The 19688-nt window shown below is 46.0% G+C and overlaps 2 protein-coding genes across 3 annotated transcripts in view; both read right to left on the reverse strand.

The window, feature by feature from the left end:
* Positions 1–7084, reverse strand: part of polr2c (RNA polymerase II subunit C) — a 30811-nt gene extending 23727 nt beyond the window's left edge. Inside the window, exons 1-2 of the mRNA XM_049724603.2 lie at positions 6813–7084; positions 4357–4406 (exon numbers count right to left, since the gene is read on the reverse strand). Of these exons, the coding sequence (XP_049580560.1) occupies positions 4357–4406; positions 6813–6898 (136 nt within the window). The 5' untranslated portion in view covers positions 6899–7084. The remainder of the gene's footprint in view (positions 1–4356; positions 4407–6812) is intronic.
* Positions 7085–7580: 496 nt separating this feature from the next.
* The window catches only part of coq9 (coenzyme Q9 homolog (S. cerevisiae)), a 108869-nt gene continuing 96761 nt past the window's right edge, over positions 7581–19688 (reverse strand). For both annotated transcript variants that reach the window (XM_068651067.1, XM_068651065.1), the window contains one exon: positions 7581–7918. In XM_068651067.1, the coding sequence (XP_068507168.1) occupies positions 7907–7918 (12 nt within the window). In that variant the 3' untranslated portion in view covers positions 7581–7906. The remainder of the gene's footprint in view (positions 7919–19688) is intronic.

Here is a 19688-nt window from a genome sequence, read left to right on the forward strand (position 1 = left end):
ATCTTTATATATGACCTACCGGACACAGCATCCAGAAAGTATGGCTATGCAGACGACCTTGCCATCATGCTGAGTCGACCAACGTGGAAGGCGACGGAAGACGGCCTGAATGAAGACATACGCACCATGGCAGCATACCTTCAAAAGTGGCGTCTCCAGCTTAGCGTTGGAAAGACTGTTGGTGCATCATACCATCTCAGCACCAGGGAAGCAAGGAGAGAACCGGCAGTGAGCATTGAGGGCAAACACCTGGAGGTTCAACAAGCCCCGAAGTACCTTGGCGTGCATCTGGATTGGACCCTATCCTTCAAACAACACCTCGAAAATCTGAAGGCAAAGGTGACATCCAGGGTTGCACTGATCCGCCGCCTTGCTGGAACAACGTGGGGAGCCTCTGCTAAGATCTTGCGGATATCTACCCAAGTGCTGGTCTTCTCTGCAGCAGAGTACTGCGCTCCAGTTTGGAACAGAAGCCCCCATGCCAAAAAGGTGGATGTGGCAATTAACAACGCCCTCCGAACTATAACAGAATGCCTGAAACCCACCCCTGTGTCCCTCCTGCCTGTCCTCGCGGGAATAGCGCCGGCCAACCTTCGGCGGGAGGCTGCCACCCTCGTTCTCGCCAGGAAGGCAAAAAATAACAACTGGCACATCCTGCACAACACTACAACAACTCCAGCTTCACCAAGCAGACTCAAGGCACGCCACCCCTACAACATGGCAGCACAAGAGATGCTCAATTCCATCCCTGAAGACATCTCCAGAGATGCCTGGCTGGCAGCAGCTTGGAAGCAGGAGTGGGAGGCAGCTGGCCCCTCCCTCATGCACCGTTATATCTGGGAACCAGGAGACGCCGCCATAGGAGGAGACGAATTACCTCGCCAGCAGTGGACCACACTGAACCGCTTAAGAACTGGTGTTGGGCGCTTCAACACGTCTATGTGGCAGTGGGGACTAACGAACAGTGTGGCATGTGAGTGCGGAGACCCCGAGCAGACAGCTGACCACATCATCAACACCTGCCCCCTATATAGGCCACCCTCGGAGGCCGGCCTCTTTGACCTGGGACCAGAGATGCTGGCGTGGCTCCACGACACCAAGTTGGAGCTCTGACGTTACACGAGAGAGAGCATGTTATTTATGCGAAAGCTATTTGAATAACTCTTAATATGTTACGTCAGACACGTTCTTTGTTCCTTGTCTATGTAACGTTGATGATGAAGTATGATTATGTGTTAAGATTGATCTTTACTAGACAAAGATACAGTTATTAATGTTGCAATGTTTTGTCCAACCTGTATTTAACATTGGTGTTCCATCCATATCTGAATGTATTAAGTTGAGAGGAGACATCAAGGGCTAACAGTGAAAGAACGAGCAAAACAGGAAACAGCTGCATCCGGTGGCGGAGTACAGTCATGTGCAGTGGTTGCTGCTTTAAGCAAGGTTACCAAGACAACCAGTGGTTTCCAGCTGACCTAGACAGGGATCAGCTAAGGAACATTCTCGAAACTTCCAGAAAGGCCACCTCACGTGCCGGTGAGGTAATGCCGATGAGGTAATGCCAGGAACCTATAAAAGCTTGGTTCCGGACAGGAAACTTGCGCTCTCTCTTGCCAGTATGCTGGCACTGTCTGCCGGGAGTAAAGAACGCCCTTTAGACGAAGATGGATTTTGCATTCTTTTTGAGATTGGACCAAAATCTACTAAAATGAATTTCCAGAGTCTTCGAATTGGACTTTGTCAAATTTTAAGCTTCGAATTGGACTTTGTCAAATTTTAAGCTTCAAGGAAGGCAGAGGAGACAGCCGCTTCGGGCAGAAAGGGGAAGACGCCAATGTTACGGCGTTGGCTAAACTCCTCATGGCCAGACCTTTCCTCTTTTTTAAACAGAATTCGGATTTTGGAACAAAGGAGAGCTGATCACGCGACTTGTTCAACCAAATAGGATTTTAGACCTTTAGTCTCCTCTTTTGTTCTGAGACGGGCGAGTAGTTTTTTTTTCCACTTGTAATTATTTTTCTTGCTTATTCATTAAATCCCTTCTTAATCCTTAATTCTGTTATCGATTATTTCGTATTAACTATGTTGAGCATGGTCTTCTATGCAGTAATTAGAACTTAAAATTTTCTTTATTTATAGTCATTCTTTCAATCCGTACAAATCTTTTTAAAGTGAAGACAGCTTTAATTCTTAACATCAGGAATTGTCAGATCTGGTTCGAAATAGTTATCTTGAGCTCAGCTAGGGCGAGTGCGCTCTAGTAAATCAACGAATCCCTTCGGTCTTACCAAAGACAGATAAATTTATCCGAGCGATAAATGCTTCAAATCAAAAAAGGGGAAGGAGACGCAGGTAAAAAGGGCGCGGTCATCTTGATTCCGGGCCTCAAGTGGTTACTCTGCACCGGTTTCAGAGTGACTTTAAAGGGATTAGCGTCCTAGAAAGAATAAATTAATTCTGTCCTAATTGATATCGTAGAGGCGGTTAGACTCGGACGAATCTTTCCCCGCCCCGACCTGGAAACTCTCGTCTCCCTATGAGGGCTGCGTTACAGCAACGGGGTCGAAGGGGAGTTTAAACAGAGGGTCGGGTCACTTACAGTCGATAAGTGCGGATTTGACACTATTCTATTTTTATTTTAAATTGCCTTTCAAGATGACATGTCTGTTCTTGGTGTTGGATTTTATCAAATGAATTTCCCTCAAAAATGCAACTTATACGCCGGTGTGACTTATGTATGACTTTTCCTTCTTTATTATGCATTTTACGGCTGGTGCGACTTCTACTTCTACTTATAGTTTGGAAAACACTAGTTTGGAGAATGCATAACTTCATTTCTAAATCACAGTATCGTAAAGGTTATGTACGAGTCCATTGCCCTCGATGTCCAGCTGTCACGTGTTAATCCTGCTGTTTCTGCGGACATGAGCACGTCTTTCAATTGTACTTGTTCGTTGGAATCTCTTTTTTAGTCAAGTACTTCTGAGAGGGTATTTCATATCATAGCTATAACACTTCCATTACGAAGCGGAATCCCTCGTTTTCAGCACTACTGTACGGTCTGAGTCCCTTGCACATGTACATGCAGCAATATCATTAGTCATAGCTGTGGCCCATGTTGAACAGAGGGGAAGCTTTGCTTCAAAGAAAGTCTTTACATCAGGCTGTGACGGATTGGTCCCGACAACTTTTTCACACAACTTCGGGTGATAACGTGACAGGTGGCTTTGTAAGTTTGTCGTGTTGCCCGTGTACCGCACTCACTGACGAGCAATTCTTGCATATAGCATAGTCTTTCTGTAGTACATTGGTGCTGTAAAACTCAGTGATTCCAGACTTTGGATTTAAATGTGTCTGGCACGTCTTTAAGTTTTCTTTCAGACGTCTTTTCCTCGCTGGGCTCTGCCATATTCTGTTTTTTATGAATGTGGTTCGTTTTGGTGTTTCTGCCTACTCTCCAGTCAATCACGCAACAAGCGCCCCCTGTCTGACTCCAATGGAAAGACCCGGCAATGGAAATTGAATGGAGGAGTTTATAGCAACATGATACTGAGTTTGAAGATCAATACTTAACAAGCAGGCATCGAGAATTGATCGGGTGACGAAATATTGCAACATATCTCCATTTTGAAGAAAATCTAAGACTTTTATCCGCGCCTAATAAACGTGAAAATACGGTATTGGTGCACCCCTAAATCCAATAGTTGCATTCATAAATAAATACATATACCGTTTCTATTTCTCGGATCTTCGTTTATTGCGGGTGGTTCTGGAATGCATCTCCCGCAATGAACGAGGGATCACTATTTCAAATTAAAACCCTTCTGCGAACTCTTTTTTTTTTAATTCATCAAAAACATAACACATCTACAACCTACAGACCTCCCATTTCAACAAGAGTCAAACCTTTGAAAGACAAAACCGTTATTGAAATACATAAAACATGACAGAAAAATACTACTTAAACACAAAATGTTTTTACCCATGACAGAAGAACCAAAGTCACGGAAATAATGTGCCAAAAAGCATATCAATTGAAGGAAAGGATGGCTATTGTTTACATGGTCGTTATCGAATGAACTCAACTCTTCAGCATAAACCCCCGTCATCTTGTGATCTGGCGGGTGCAGATTTCCAGACACACACCGCACACTGACCGCAGTCAGTTGCAGTCCGTGCTACGTCTTCCGTACGGACACTGCAACACATCCATTCCGGACCCAGTGTGAATTATCCTTTGCACTGTCCCAAATAATTATGCAGATCATCATCATGACTATCCATACACAACCACAATGCTGTAAATTCAATCACTTGTGGACTGGAAAGGATTCATTTATAAAGTGAACATACCTACTGTGGGTACTTCTGACATGAAAACACGTCTGATTGAATTGGCAACTCTAAAAAGAGAAAACAGAGCATTTACATGTCCGACTATGGCCAGTAAGCAAATTATGCAATCGATCAAAAACGTGATGTGATCAGGTTAAAAATAGTGTTGCCACCACTGTTCCTTCTAAGCTGCGGAGCTGCGCAATTGCGCACTGCCCTGCGCACAATAAACTCTATGCTGCACACAAAATAAAATTCAGCATAAACTGATTAATATCTAATGTTAGCCATAATCTAATCTAATTAAGTGGACGGATGATTTTCTCTGTGCCTTTTTGTAGTGTAAATCAGTGATTGACAGGTTTCCAGCCAATGATATGATTATGGTTCACTTACGCTACATAGCCAATCATAGCATTGACAGTGCCTGAAAATGTGTCCTGCCCATTCGTACCATGCAGGTTAGCTAGCTAACAACAGTGCGGCGGAATCAAGAGATGCAAATGCTAAGTGAGCTAACCTAACTAATCATGGCGAAACGAGCGAGCAGCGACAAATCTACTCGCCAAGCCAAAGTAAATAAGAAATGCGGCGGTTCTTTAAAGATGGAATGGCTGTCGGAGTGTGTGCAAATAAAAGAACAAAATGTGAAACTGGGTGTGATTTTCTCTTTTTCAAGTGAGAAAGGTCTACTATGCAAAACATGCAGAGAAGCCAAAGTGGCAGGCGAGTTTACGGAGGGAAAAATATGGTCTGAATGGAAGTTTAGCTACCTCAAGCATCACATTCAACAGAAATGCTGTTGGAATTGTACAAAGACTCACGATGGGACAGGGGATCAGTACATTACTGCGAGAGTGCGCAAAAGACCGACAGAAAAGGAACGAGTTGTCACACAAAACAAAATCCGACCCCGAGCAACATAAAGTTGTCACTGACAATATTTTATTTATTTATTAATTATTTAATCTGTTGTTGCACACAGTGGTCCACAGTGTGCACAGGGAGCTTGTGTGTTTGCACAGACATTTGAAAAATTAGAGGGAACATTGTTTGCCACCTGGTCCGGATTTTCCTGATTGGCCCGGATTTTCATGGTCCGTCCCAGACAAAAAATTAAAACAAAACGGGACACTGAGATGTCCCGGATTTTTGTATATATTGCGCAAAATGAGTATTTCTGGTTTAATTGTAGCGTGCTTACATCCATAAACTTATGCACAGCGTTATTGGCTCTAGAAAAATGACGTAGCGTGCTCATTTGTGGTGGTGGGGTGGCGGGCAGTGGTGGCTCATTCGGAATAGTGAGGTGGAAACGGAGAGTGTGTAGGAGAGACAGCATGGAAAGAATCCAGTGACTAAAAAGAGTCAAGTTTTATCATGAAAATGGGTGAGAGACGGATAATGAGGGTGCTGCAGGAGGTGATGATGTAAAGAAAGAAATATAAATGCTCGTCCTGTTTTAGCAATGACTAGTTAAAACAGGAGATATACGCTATGTGGCTAAGACTATGCGCAGGCGATCCATTTTATGCTCACTGCTCCCTGTGCCCAGCAAAAATTATCCTAAAATATGAAGGTTTTAACTGCATAACCCAGCCAAGAGCGGCAAGCATAAGCAAAGCACCCACCACACTCTAAGCAATCAGGTAAGCTGTTTGACATTACACTTTACATTGCTAGATTTGGTTATTCTTGCAGACAGTGAAAAATTACTTGTTTTTATTCCACATAAGCAAACCGAACCTAATTATACCCCCCCCCCCCCCCCCCAATACTGCCACCGGGTGTCCACAACAAAAAATTGGTGAAAATAAACCCAAATAATAAAGGCCTGTTATTAAATAAAGCAATTAACTAAACAAATAACTAGTACGTGTAATTTTTACGAATTAGAGCTATACAATTGCAGTGCAGATAGGTGATTTTTATCTTAGGTTAGATGTGCGAAGGACACCACTGCTTAGAAACAAAAAGGTCGATTCGATGGTCAGAATCACAGGATTTTTGTCCAATACAGGTGGCAACCCTATTTAGAAATCATATCAATACTACATCTAAACAGACCGAGATATTTACTTGGTTAATAGGCTGCATAGGACTGAGTTTCGTTATGTAAATTACCAAATATTTTTTACATTTTAAGCTATTATTATTTATTTTTAAGCACTGGTCGCGTAAGACGCGATGCACTCTATAAAAAGAAAAAGTGGTACTCGCACTAACACGGTATTTTCAATTAAAAACTTGACATTTTCATCTGTAAGTTCTGAGATTTTTACAGTTGGCTGGTTTGTATGCGCCATACTAGCAGAGAAATCGTGCTAAAAAATGTATCTATTTTACGTAGGCTGTTTCTTCTCAGAGTGTAAATTAACAAATCTCTTTACATTTTAGGGTGATTATTTTATTGTTTTTAAGCACTGGTCGCATAAGACGCGATGCACTACATAAAAAGAGAAGCTGATACTCACGCCAAATCGGTATTTTCAATAACAAACTTGACATTTTCATCAGTAAGTTCTGAGATTTTTACAGTCGGCTGGTTTGCATAAGGCATCGTAGCAGAGAAATAGCTCTAAAAATATGTATAGACTTTTACGTAGACTGGTTCTTCTTCTTCGTCTTCTTCTTCGTCTTCTTCTTCGTCTTCTTCTTCGTCTTCTTCGTCCGTCTTCTTCGTCCGTCTTCTTCGTCCGTCTTCTTCGTCCGTCTTCTTCTTCCGTCTTCTTCTTCCGTCTTCTTCTTCCGTCTTCTTCTTCCGTCTTCTTCTTCCGTCTTCTTCTTCCGTCTTCTTCTTCCGTCTTCTTCTTCCGTCTTCTCCTCCCCCTCCTCCTCATGGGCCCTGTCCAAATACTCTCGCGACACCTTACAATCCTCGGTAAAGTGCTCAAGTAGTCGAAATGGACCAATTTTTGAGCGCACAGAGTGAAAAACTGCAGAATTTGAACAGTACATGTGACGTAATTGACTTTGCCGCCTTGTTTGATTGGCGTCAAAAATCACTCTTTCGTTTGGCAGTTTTGCAGCTTAAAATTATGTTCAAAACTTCTGTAAAGTAAGAGTAAAATAAAAACTCGACCTTGGGCTTTGTTAGGTTACGGATTCTAGTTATTGATCTGACTCCAAATTGCGATCAACACTTAACACATAAATTGCTTTGTCCTAATCCACACACTGGCGCACCTAACAATTTTGCGAGTTCGTTCTGTCAAAGAGAAGACCAGTAGATCAATCAGACCAAATTTACCAATTATTTATTCCTGACAAAGCGCACTAATACAGGCCTGGGTCCCGGGTCCCTCACACTAAAACTCGTGCGTTTTTGTGACCACCAAAAGACGACACATTCTTCCGGGTTGCCCAGTTTTAAAGAAACACAATATGAATATTAAAGCATGCAAAATATTGTGAGATGATTGGTGGATGGCCATCTCCTCCCCGTGTCGGTGCTATCGCGGAGGTCAGGTGGTTGGAATTTCCCGCGAAGTCCAAGACACATAGATGTGCTGTTGTTCTCATTCCCGACCTTGAGGTGTTCTCTCGTACCGGTACTCCCTGTCTGGGCCTATACACAACACTTCCAAGAAAACAAGTTCATGCAGTTTGCCTGCACATTCTTCGCCCCCCACCAATCCACACGTGCACTCTAATACTAGATATTAATATGATTATAAGTTTAACACAACCTTAAAAAATATCTTTGCAAACTCCCAAAAGCACATTTCCCTTTAGGCTTCCACTCGCTGGCAGCAATGGTTACTACTATTTGCAGCCTCGTGCGATGTACAGTAATACCTCGCTACTTTGCAGTTCACCTATCGCGGTCTCGGTCTATCGCGGATATTTTGAAACAATTATTGCGGATAGATTCAGCGCATCGCGGATTTTTTTTTTTTTTTTTTTTTTTTTTTAAGTCTCACACACACACATTCATACCGTCATCTACAAAAAGGCACACAAGCAGGCAACAAGACAGGCAAGTGCACTCCCACGCCATCAGCGACTCCCCGATGCGTTGTGGCTTTTTGCGGCGTCACTTGGAGCTTGGAGAGAAGGGCCCATATGACACTAATAATGGCCAATGGGAACATATTGATCTGTCTTTGCAGCTGATTGGCTTAGCTTACACTTTATCTCAGCCTCCTGCACTTTATTCACTCCGTCTGCGCCTTTTCTATTGCTTTATTGTTCTGTGCACTCAAAGTGTGGGAGTGGTGGAGACTCCATGATGAAAAAAAGACAACGATTTCTTTGGTCTTGGATATATTTAAGTCCAGACAATTCTCTCTGCACCACAGTGGAAAAAGTGTCCAGTTCAGCCTGCAGAAGTCCATCTGTTTTAGTGGAGTTCATGATAACAGTGTAACTGATGTATGTTTTTCCGTTTATAAAAATGGATGAAATTTCTGCACAAGCCCACACTTGTGTCACCAGTGTGCCATGCCTGATGTTTATTTCCAGTCTCGCAAGATCCGGTAAGGTGTTGACGTTTATTCTGCGGCAACAGTACATGAAAAGAGTACAAATTTTATTAGCCCAAAATGAGCCTTAATGCCGTAATGAGAAAAAAAATAAAATGATGGTGTAGAGGACATTAGAACAGGCCACTCACCCAGCAGGCATGCAGTGGGGGCGTGTTTACATTTATGTCTTTGTGACGCAAAATGTGCTTTTTAGTATTTTGTTGGCAGTCTCGGAATAAAGACATGTTTGCAAAGTTAGCTGCGTCCGCTCAGTACAGCCGCATTGATGATCCTAGCGTGATCATGTTTCCAGTGCTGGATCAAGAGGTGTCCTCCTTGGCCTCATCGCCCCAACTCACACAACTTGCAGCCGCCGCAGCAATCATAGGCTGCCTGAGTTTTGGCAGAGCAACACGGCATCATGGTTACAGCATATTGAAGCGCTGTTCAACTTAAAACGAATCACGGCTGATGATCCGAAATACAGGTGGGAATTGCCTGGTAACTCACGATATGATATACGATGCTTGCCACACAATATAATACAGTGGAGCCTCGGTTTTCGAACGTCCCGCATTCTCGAACAAATCGGTATTCGAACAAAAAAGTCGAGATTTTTTTTTTGCTTCGGATGTCGGACGAAATTTTTTCAGCAAAGTACTTCCGAGAGGGTATTTCATATTGTGGGTCTAACACTCGCATCATGAAGTGGAATGTCTCGTTTTCAACATTGCTGTATGTTCTGAGCCCCTTGCACGTGTACATAGCAATACCATTAGTGGTAGCTGTGGCCCGAGTTGAAAAGAAGAAAAAACTTGCCCCAAAGAAAGTCTTTACATCAGCCTGTGGTGGATTGGTGCCGACAACTTTTTCACACAACTAGGAGTGATAACGTATCAGGTGGCTTTGTAAGTTAGTCGTGTTGCTCGTGTACCACACTCGTGACAAGCAATTCTTGCATATAGCATAGTCTTTCTGTAGCCCTCTACCATCCTTGCTGCTCTAAAACTCAAAGTGATTCCAGACTTTGGATTTAAATGCAGCTGGGACATCTTTAAGTTGTCTTTCAGACGTTCCTCGCTGGGCGGCCGCCATGTTTTGGTTTGTGTGAATGTGGTTTGTTTTGGTGTTTTGGCCTACTTTCTGGCCACTCATGCTGCAACCGCCCCCTGTCTAACTCCAATGGCAATGGATATTGAATGGAGGCGTTTAGAGGTGCATACGTTTTGTTCAAAAGATCGATACTTAACAAACGGGCATCGAGAATTGATCGGGTGATAAAATATCGTGATATATATCCGTATCAATATATTGGTGCACCCCTAATCCTAAATACTTCATGGTCATAGTGTTCCTCGGCCAACTGACAACAACGACGTCGTGTTATGCAGCTTTTACGCATACCACACAAAATGGAAAATACGATGCGCTCAAGCAATTTCTTCTCAGGAGGTTCAACTTGTCGGAGGGCACACAAGCTCCTTTCTATGCAAGGATTGGGCGACGGCCGGCAGTGGACCTAATGGACACGATGTTGATGCTGTTGGGTGGGTGATGAAGGCGGATTTTCTTTCCCGCACATTTTAATACAGCAGTTGCCGCTTCATATGCAGGCTAGCAACTGGCGACTGCCGGGGGTTGGCTGAAGTGTTCTTCTGGCTACAAGGCAGATGCCCATGCAGAGCGTAGCGACATAAGTCCTTCCTGAAGCGCCGGTGAGACGATGGTGGCTGGTGTGGCTGTTACAGCTCGTCCCCGGTTGTTTTATTATGTGTAGGTTGTCATTATTTCTGTCCGTGTCGGTGTACTCGCCCCTCCCTTCCTGTGTCTACTCACAATCTATGTACTAATCGCAGTCACCTGCCTCTCGTTACCTGTCGCGTATTTAAGTCCTGTCTGCGTGTTACACCCTTGTCGGATTATTTCTTGTTTCACGTCTCTGTCAGTTCTTTTTTTGTTTGCCAGACCTGTTGGTCAGTCCCGTTGATATATGTTATGTCAGTTTACCGGGCCTGTTGGCTTGTTCCCCTTATTCTTCCTTCCAACTACCTTTTCCCTTCAATAAACCCTGGTCCAAGCTGCATTTGGTCGCCCAGCTCCATATCATTCCGTGACAGAATAATCCGACCACTTCAGCGACCAGCTCCTGGACCAACCTCCTCCACCAGCTCCCGCCGTGACGCCCGATCCACGTACGCCGTCGGACTTCGCTCCAGCAGCACGTGTGCCATCGAGATCCACCTTTGCGCCGCCGGATCCGCGGCTGTCGCTGGACTTCGGCCCAGCGCCATCGGATTCACGGCTGCCATCAAGCCCCACCCCTGCGTCGCTGGACCCGCGGCCGCCGTTGGACCTCGTGCCAGCAGCGGCCGAAACTGCGATCATCACCCGACCCCGCGTCTACGACTGCAACATGCTCGACTCCTGCCGCTGCGCACAGCTCCGCCTCCCCGAATGCCGCCAATTGCGGCTCCAACTCCCTGAATGCCGCCGATTGCGGTTCTGACTCCCTGAACGCCGCCGATTGCGGTTCTGACTCCCCGAATGCCGCCAATTGCGGTTCTGTTTCCCCTTTGCCGCTGTGCGCGGGTAAGACTTTGCTGCTGCCGGTTCAGACTTTGCCACAGACCAGTGGGGTCATTTGGACTGGTGCACTTCCCCCAGCTAATTTTAGAACAGTCCTGCGGGCGACTCATGCGGTCCTCATGGGTGACCTGGTGCCCGCGGGCACCATGTTGGTGACCCCTGGTCTAGCCACTTCTGAACTCAAGACAACGGAAGAAGCGTCTGACTTGGGCTATGGAAAAGAAGCACTGGACACTTGCAGAGTGGTCCAAAGTTCTCTTTTCATACGAAAGCAAGTTTTGTATTTCATTTGGAAGTCAAGGCGCCAGAGTCTGAAGAAAAGGCTGGAGATAAGCAAAATCCAAGTTGCTTGAAATCCAGTGTGAAGTTCCCACAGTCAGCGATGGTTTGGGGAGCCATGTCAGCTGCTGGTGTTGGTCCACTGTGTTTCATCAAGTCCAGAGTAAATGCAGATTTTAGATTACTACATGCTTCCGTCTGCTGAAAAGCTCTAAGGAGATGATGATTTCATTTTCCAGCATGATCTGGCACCTGCCCAAAGTGCCAAAACCACCAGTAAATGGTGTACTGACCATGGTATTACTGTCCTCGATTGGCCTGCCAATTCCCCTGACCTGAACCTCATAGAGAATTTGTGGGGTATTGTGAAGAAGAAGCTGAAAGATTGAAGATGATTGCCTCCATGCCAAGCAGTAATCCGTGCAAAAGGATTCCCAACCAAGTATCAATGGACATTTTCAAATGTTTGATTTTGTTTTGCTGTTATAAATCTTTTTTTTCTTACTTGGTTTGAGGAAATATTCTAAAATTTTGAGATAGGATACTTGAGTTTTCTTAAGCTGTAAGCCATAATAAGCAATATCAAAATAATCAAAGGCTTGCAATATTTCAGTTGATTTGTAATGAATCCAGAATGTATGACATTTTTGTTTTTTTAATTGCATTACAGAAAATAAAGCACTTTATCACAATATTCTAGCGGTGGTGCATTTACCCCGTCCTGCCTCAGTTAATATGCTGCAGGAGTTTTGGGGCATGGTTAATTTTTATAATCGGTTCCTATTGATATTGCAAGATGGACGGATGGATCTATCTATCTATCTATCTATCTATCTATCTATCTATCTATCTATCTATCTATCTATCTATCTATCTATCTATCTATCTATCTATCTATCTATCTATCTATCTATCTATCTATCTATCTATCTATCTAATATATTTTCCTTTACTGCTCTTGGAATTAAGATGTTTTTTCAAAGTCAGCTGCGTGTGGTCCAGACTGCCACAATGGCATTAAGAGGTTTGAATTAGTCGCGTTAATAGGGTGATTTTCTTCCCCCAGCGATTACTACAAAAACTCCAAACTACAGTAGAACTTTTCAATGCTGTATACTATTACGCCAAGACGCACACAGGAAGTGGCTGAGCAAAGGGTAGAGACAAACATTTATTAATTCCTCAGTCACCTCACGGTTATTTATTTTTTGTTTTCTTTGGGTTCTGAAGTTGAATTTTCTCCGTAAGACGCCGAAAAAGAGCCATTTGTATGTCGAAAAGTTTGTAAGTTTAGGTGTTCATAAGAAGAGATTCATAGTAAATTCATACTAACTATAAAGGTATGCAAACAGTTTTGTTTAGTGTTTACCATGGCTTTGATGGCTAGCACCAGCACTCATGCTAATTGTGTTTACCTACTGATTATCCTTTATTTTGTTCACGATGGAGTGTACATGTCATACGTATAAGGTCCAGATGGAAGGAGTGGTGTATGGTTGGTAGATGTCCACCATGTCCCAACAAGGTAGCAATGTCAGCATGCGGGTGGTGGAATCATGTTCGGGGCCAGAATTATTGGGAGAGAGATGGTCGGCTCTTTTAGGGTCCCCAGAAGTGTTAAAATGACCTGTCTAAAGTATGTGGAATGACCACTTTCTTCCTTGGTACAGAAGAACCATGTTATCCATAGCCAAATAGTTTTCTTGCATGACAGTGCTGGAAGGCAGATTGCATCACTGGCTGCTAAGGGCATAAAAAAGACAACCTCATGGTGTGCTCACGCTCATTCTCCCCTGGCTTCAGTCCAACTGAGAACCTTTGGAGCATCCTCAAAAAAAAAGATCTATGAAGGCGGGAGACAGTTGACATCCAATGGGAGGCTATTCTGTCACCTTGCAAAGCAATTTCAACAAAAACTGGCCAAAGACTGACAATTTCAACGGATGCTAGAATTGTGAAGCTCCTTCAGAATAAGGGGTCTGATGTTAACATGTGACATGTCTTTTCCGCCCACGTCGCCGTTAGGCTCTCGATCGTCGATCTTCGGACATAAAGTATGACAGCGGACCAAGAGGTTTGTACGGCTTCGTGCACCAACTGCACCCTTCTATTAGAGAGGTTGTCCCTGCTAGAGGGACGTGTCCGCCAGTTAGAGCAGAATAGCGATAACAGTAGATGTGGCGGACACAGACGCGGGCTGTAGTCAGCCCGCTAGCTCGGTTAGCGTTAGCCCCAAGGGGCTTGCTAATCGCGATGAGCCAGGCAAGACGCATAGCCGTCCAAACTCATCTCGGTCTACTGGCCCTCGCACTTTGGTCATAGTCAAAGTCAAAGTCAAAGTCAGCTTTATTGTCAATTTCTCCACATGCCAAAGACACACAAAGAAACCGAAATTTCGTTCCCCCCTATCCCACGGTGACAAGACATGGCTCACAACAGACAAACAAGTAAACAAGTATAACAAAAGCGTGCTGAATAAATAATGAATAAATAACACAAAAATAAATAAATAAATAAGAGGAGCAGAAAAAAAAGGAGCAAGTGCGCGTACAGCAGACATTCCCGAAAATAGCGCAACAGTGCCGCACGCTACGCAGAAGGGGGTAGCGAGTTAAGGGCCCTAACAGCCTGGAGAAAGAAGCTGTTGGCGAGTCTGGTGGTGAGGGAGCGCAGGCTCCAGTACCTCTTCCCAGAGGGCAGAAGGTCAAACAAAGAGTGAGCCGGGTGACTCACATCTCTGGCAATCGAGGTTGCCTTGCGGGCGAGATGGGAGGTGTAAATGTTCTTCAGGGAGGGGAGCGAAGCACCAATAATCTTACCAGCCGTATTCACTATGCGCTGCAGGGCCTTCAAGTTCTGTTCAGTGCAGTTACCACCCCAGACAGCGATGCAACTGGTGAGGACGCTCTCAATGGTGCCACGGTAGAATGTAGACAGGACTGCCTGAGGAGCACATGCACGCCTGAGCTTCCGCAGGAAGTACAGGCGGCGCTGAGCTTTCTTTGCCAGTGACGAGGTGTTTGCGGACCAGGAGAGGTCCTCACTGATGTGCACCCCCAGGAACTTGGTGCAGCTCACCCTCTCCACCACAGCACCGTCGATGATCAGCGGCAGGTGTGTTGTGTGACCCTTCCGGAAGTCAACAATGATTTCCTTGGTCTTATTGACGTTCAGCAGGAGGTTGTTGTCCCTGCACCACGTGGTCAGAAGGTCAACTTCCGACCTGTACCGAGTCTCGTCGCCCTTCGTGATGAGACCCACCAGAGTCGTGTCGTCAGCAAACTTCACGATGCGGTTGTCGCTGTAGGTCGCAGTGCAGTCATGCGTCAGCAGGGTGAAGAGCAATGGACTGAGCACGCAGCCCTGGGGGGCCCCCGTGCTCAGCGTGATGCTGGCGGAGATTTTGTCGCCAACACGCACCACCTGAGGCCTCTGACAGAGGAAGTCCAGTATCCAGTTGCAGAGGGAGGTACTGAGGCCCAGCTCGTCGAGTTTGCAGATGAGTCGCTGCGGCACAATGGTGTTGAAGGCAGAGCTGAAGTCCACAAACAGCAACCTCACATATGAGTCCTTTCTCTCCAGGTGGGTGAGGGCCGAGTGGAGGGCAGAGCAGATGGCATCCTCAGAGGACCGCTTGGCACGGTACGCAAACTGGAAAGGGTCAATGGTGGGGGGGAGAACGGACTTGATGTGCTCCATGACCAGCCGCTCAAAGCACTTCATGATGATGGGCGTCAGTGCCACAGGGTGGTCGTCATTGAAGCAGGACGGTGCAGGTTTCTTCGGCACAGGAACGATGGTGGCAGCCTTGAAACACGAGGGGACGATGGCCTGCTGCAGGGAAACGTTAAAGATGTCCGTGAAGACACCCGACAGCTCCCCAGCGCAGTCCTTCAGCGCTCGACCCGGGATGTTGTCAGGGCCCGCCGCCTTACGGGCGTCAATAGCGGCAAGCGCCCTCCTCACACCGTCGGCAGAGAGGCGCAGGGGCTGCTCGTGTGGGGGGGGAGTGGTCTTCAGCGGGCAAGTGCTGTTCTGGGCGTCGAAGCGAGCAAAGAAGCGGTTCAGATCGTTCAGCAGACGGACATCGTCCTCACAGCTCCTCGGCGCGGGCTTGTAGTCCGTGATGGTCTGAATGCCCCGCCAAAGGCTACGTGCGTCCTTGCTGTCCTTGAAGTGGGTGGAGACCTTGCACGAGAACGCCTTCTTCGCTTCTTTGATGCCTCGGGACAGGTCGGCCCTCGCTGTCCTCAAGCCAGCCTCATCCCCCGCTCTGAAAGCCTTGTCCCTGGCCCTCAACAGTCTGAGGACAGCCCCCGTCAGCCACGGCTTCCAGTTCGCGCGAGTGACGACGGATTTCGAGCAAGTCACATCATCGATGCACTTCGTGATGTAAGAGGTAACAGAGTCAGTATACTCCTCTATGTCCGTCCAATCGTTGTAGGTGGCTGCCTGCTTAAACAAGTCCCAGTCAGTGGTGTCGAAGCAGTCACGAAGTGCATCGGAGGCACCCTCAGGCCACACTCGAACCTGCCTCCGAACCGGCCTGGATGCCTTTACCAATTGTCTGTATGCGGGCAAAAGCAAAACGGTGAGATGGTCAGAAAGCCCCAGATGGGGAGGGGGGTGGCTTTGAAAGCTCCCTTATGCGCCGAGTAGACGAGGTCCAGGAAGCTGTCTCCACGTGTCGGAAAAGGAACATGCTGGTGAAGCCTCGGGAAAACAGACTTCAGGTTGGCATGATTGAAGTCTCCAGCGAAGATGGTGAAACCGTCAGGGTGCGCTGTTTGCTGTTCACTGACAGCCTGGTACAGTTCACCAAGCGCCGCGATCCTGTCTCCTTCGATGTTGGAAGGCGGGATGTATACCGCGACTAGCAGAATCGCGGTAAATTCCCTCGGCAGATAAAAAGGACGGCACTTAATGATCACAAACTCCACAAGCGGCGAGCAGTGCTTACATACCACCACAGAGTCCCGGCACCATTCTTCTCGGATGTAGACGCATATTCCACCTCCTCGCGACTTTCCCCCTCGTACAATGGCACGGTCCGCCCGATAGCACGCTAGCCGCTCCAGATGCACTGCAGAGTCCGGAATGTTGTCACTCAACCAGGTCTCGGTGAACATGAGCACACAGCAGTTCCGCACCGTCCGGTTCGTAGACCTCAGCAGGCGAACGTAATCCATTTTGTTGTCCAGCGATCGAACATTCGCCAGAAGAATGGAGGGCACCGCCGGTCGCGCTGGGTTGGCCGCCAGCCTGGCCCGGACGCCTCCGCGCTTGCCCCTCTTCTGCCTCCTCGCACACCGTTTCCGACGGCTCCCAACCGGGGGAGGAACAGCGGGTGAGGTCGGCGATGTTTCAGGACGTAGCAGTCCGAGCGCCTTTAATGTCGACACTTCAAAGTCCAGAACGCCGCAAAACCCACTTCTGCCGATGTCAAGCAGAACCTGCCTGCTGTACTTGTAGCACGGACGAGACGAACACACAAGACTGTCGGACGAACACTCATTAGACGAACAAATCACCGTACTGACGGGACAGAGAGTAGCCGCTGCGTGTGCACGCGCCGCCATCTTGATTGTGATCATAGGTGACTCCATCACCCGAAATATTACGCTTAAAAATCCAGCCACGGTAATGTGTATTCCTGGGGGCAGAGCACCTGACATAGAAGCTAATCTTAGGGAGCTGACTCGCAATAGGCCTAGTCAACAGCGCAGTTCCACCATCACTAGCTACTCGGACATAGTGATACACATCGGCTCCAATGATGTTAGGATGAGACAATCAGAGATCACAAAGAAAAACATAGCGAGGACTTGTGATCTCGCCAGAAAGATGAGTCGGCATCGAGTATTTGTCTCCGGCCCCCTGCCTGGGAGAGGCACTGATGAGAGGTTTAGTAGATTAGTCTCCCTTAATCGATGGATGGCTGGGTTCTGTAAAAAGCAGGGACTGTATTTTATAGATAACTGGTCCTCCTTCTGGGGCCGCCCCGACCTGCTTAGGAAGGACGGCCTTCACCCTAACTGTGAAGGCGCCTTCACTCTGTCTAGGAATATAGATTACTGTTTGAGCCACTCATGACAGGTCACTTTAGAGCAGGCCAGGGCACAGGTGATTAGACCACGTGTGAGGATGGGTTTGGAGTCTGTTAAGTTAAAGTTAACTAGCGCGAGGCTAGACTTTCAGCATGCACATACACTACCGTTCAAAAGTTTGGGGTCACCCAAACAATTTTGTGTTTTCCATGAAAAGTCACACTTATTCACCACCAAACGTTGTTAAATTAATAGAAAATGGAGTCAAGACATTGACAAGGTTAGAAATAATGATTTGTATTTGAAATAAGATTTTTTTTACATCAAATTTTGCTGTCGTCAAAGAATCCTCCATTTGCAGCAATTACGGCATTGCAGACCTTTGGAATTCTAGCTGTTAATTTGTTGAGGTAATCTGGGAAAATTGCACCCCACGCTTTCAGAAGCAGCTCCCACAAGTTGGATTTGTTGGATGGGCACTTCTTGCGCACCATACGGTCAAGCTGCGCCCACTTTGCTTTGACGAAAGCAAAGTTTGATGTAAAAAAAATCTTATTTCAAATACAAATCATTATTTCTAACCTTGTAAATGTCTTGACTCTCTCTTCTATTCATTTAACAACGTTTGGTGGTGAATAAGTGTGACTTTTCATGGAAAACACAAAATTGTTTGGGTGACCCCAAACTTTTGAACGGTAGTGTAGCTCCTCGTGTAGACTAGAGCGCGGCAGTTTGAATAGTGCTACAGTACACATAAACACACTTTCTACTGGGGTAGTATACAAATCCAATCACTCCACCCCGACCGATCTTGCTGATGAAACGGTGCCTGTTTTAGATAACTTCACATGTGTAACAAATATTCACCATCAAATTCCAGCGGTCGTTTCGTCCCACCGCGCTAATAAACTTTTGAGAGGTGATGTCAGGCCTAGAGAACACAATCTTACTCGCATCCCGTTTAAAAATCCTTCGATAGATACGCACCCTGATTACACTTAAACTCGGTTTTATGAATATTAGATCGCTTCATACGAAAGCAGTTCTCGTTAATTACCTTATCACGGAACATAATCTAAACGTTTTTGGTCTTTGCGAGACCTGGTTAAAACCTAATGAACTGCTGCCGCTTAACGAGGCCTCGCCTCCAAAGTTTGGGAGCTCGCATGTGGCGCGTCCTCGAAAAAAGGGTGGGGGTGTCGCCCTCATCTCAAATTCTGAGCTTAGATTTAGGCCTCGCTCAATTAATGTATTTAAAACATTTTAAAACATCAAGTTCTCATTGTCCGATCCACTGCTTTACCGTCATTGTTATTTACCGTACACCCGGGGTTTACTCTGGCTTCCTGGATGAATTTTCAGAATTTGTGGCTGATCTAGTGACAAATGCAGATAATATAATTATCATGGGTGATTTCAACATCCACATGAATTTACCGTCAGAACCACTGACTTCGGCGTTTCAAACTTTAATCGATACGTGTGGTTTTACACAAGCCGTACAGGCAGCAACGCATAAGAATGGAAATACCTTAGATCTGGTATTATCCTGGGGACTAACAACCTCAAATATAGCAGTACTGCCATACACTACTGTTTTGTCTGATCATTTCTTAATAAAATTTGAAATTTTAGTTCCTTGTCAAAGACAAGAGAGCAATCAGAATTATAGCAGTCGTAGTTTTAACTCCATGACTGCAACTGCGCTATCTGAGTTACTGTCACCGGCAACCGCTATATTTCCCGCATACATAGGCTCTATTGATAATCTTACAAATTCAATGCGACATTATTAAAAGTCATCGACTCTGTGGCGCTGCTACGTCTAAAAACTCACCGTAGATGGTCAACTCCGTGGTTCACAGATGAAACACGTACGCATAAGCAATTATGTAGAAAGCGTGAGCGCAGATGGCGTTTAACCAAACTTGAGGTTTTCCATCAGGCATGGAAGGACAGCCTCCTGAAATAT

The sequence above is a fragment of the Syngnathus scovelli genome, chromosome 6 (assembly GCF_024217435.2).
Source record: "Syngnathus scovelli strain Florida chromosome 6, RoL_Ssco_1.2, whole genome shotgun sequence".
Classification (NCBI taxonomy): Eukaryota; Metazoa; Chordata; class Actinopteri; order Syngnathiformes; family Syngnathidae; genus Syngnathus; species Syngnathus scovelli.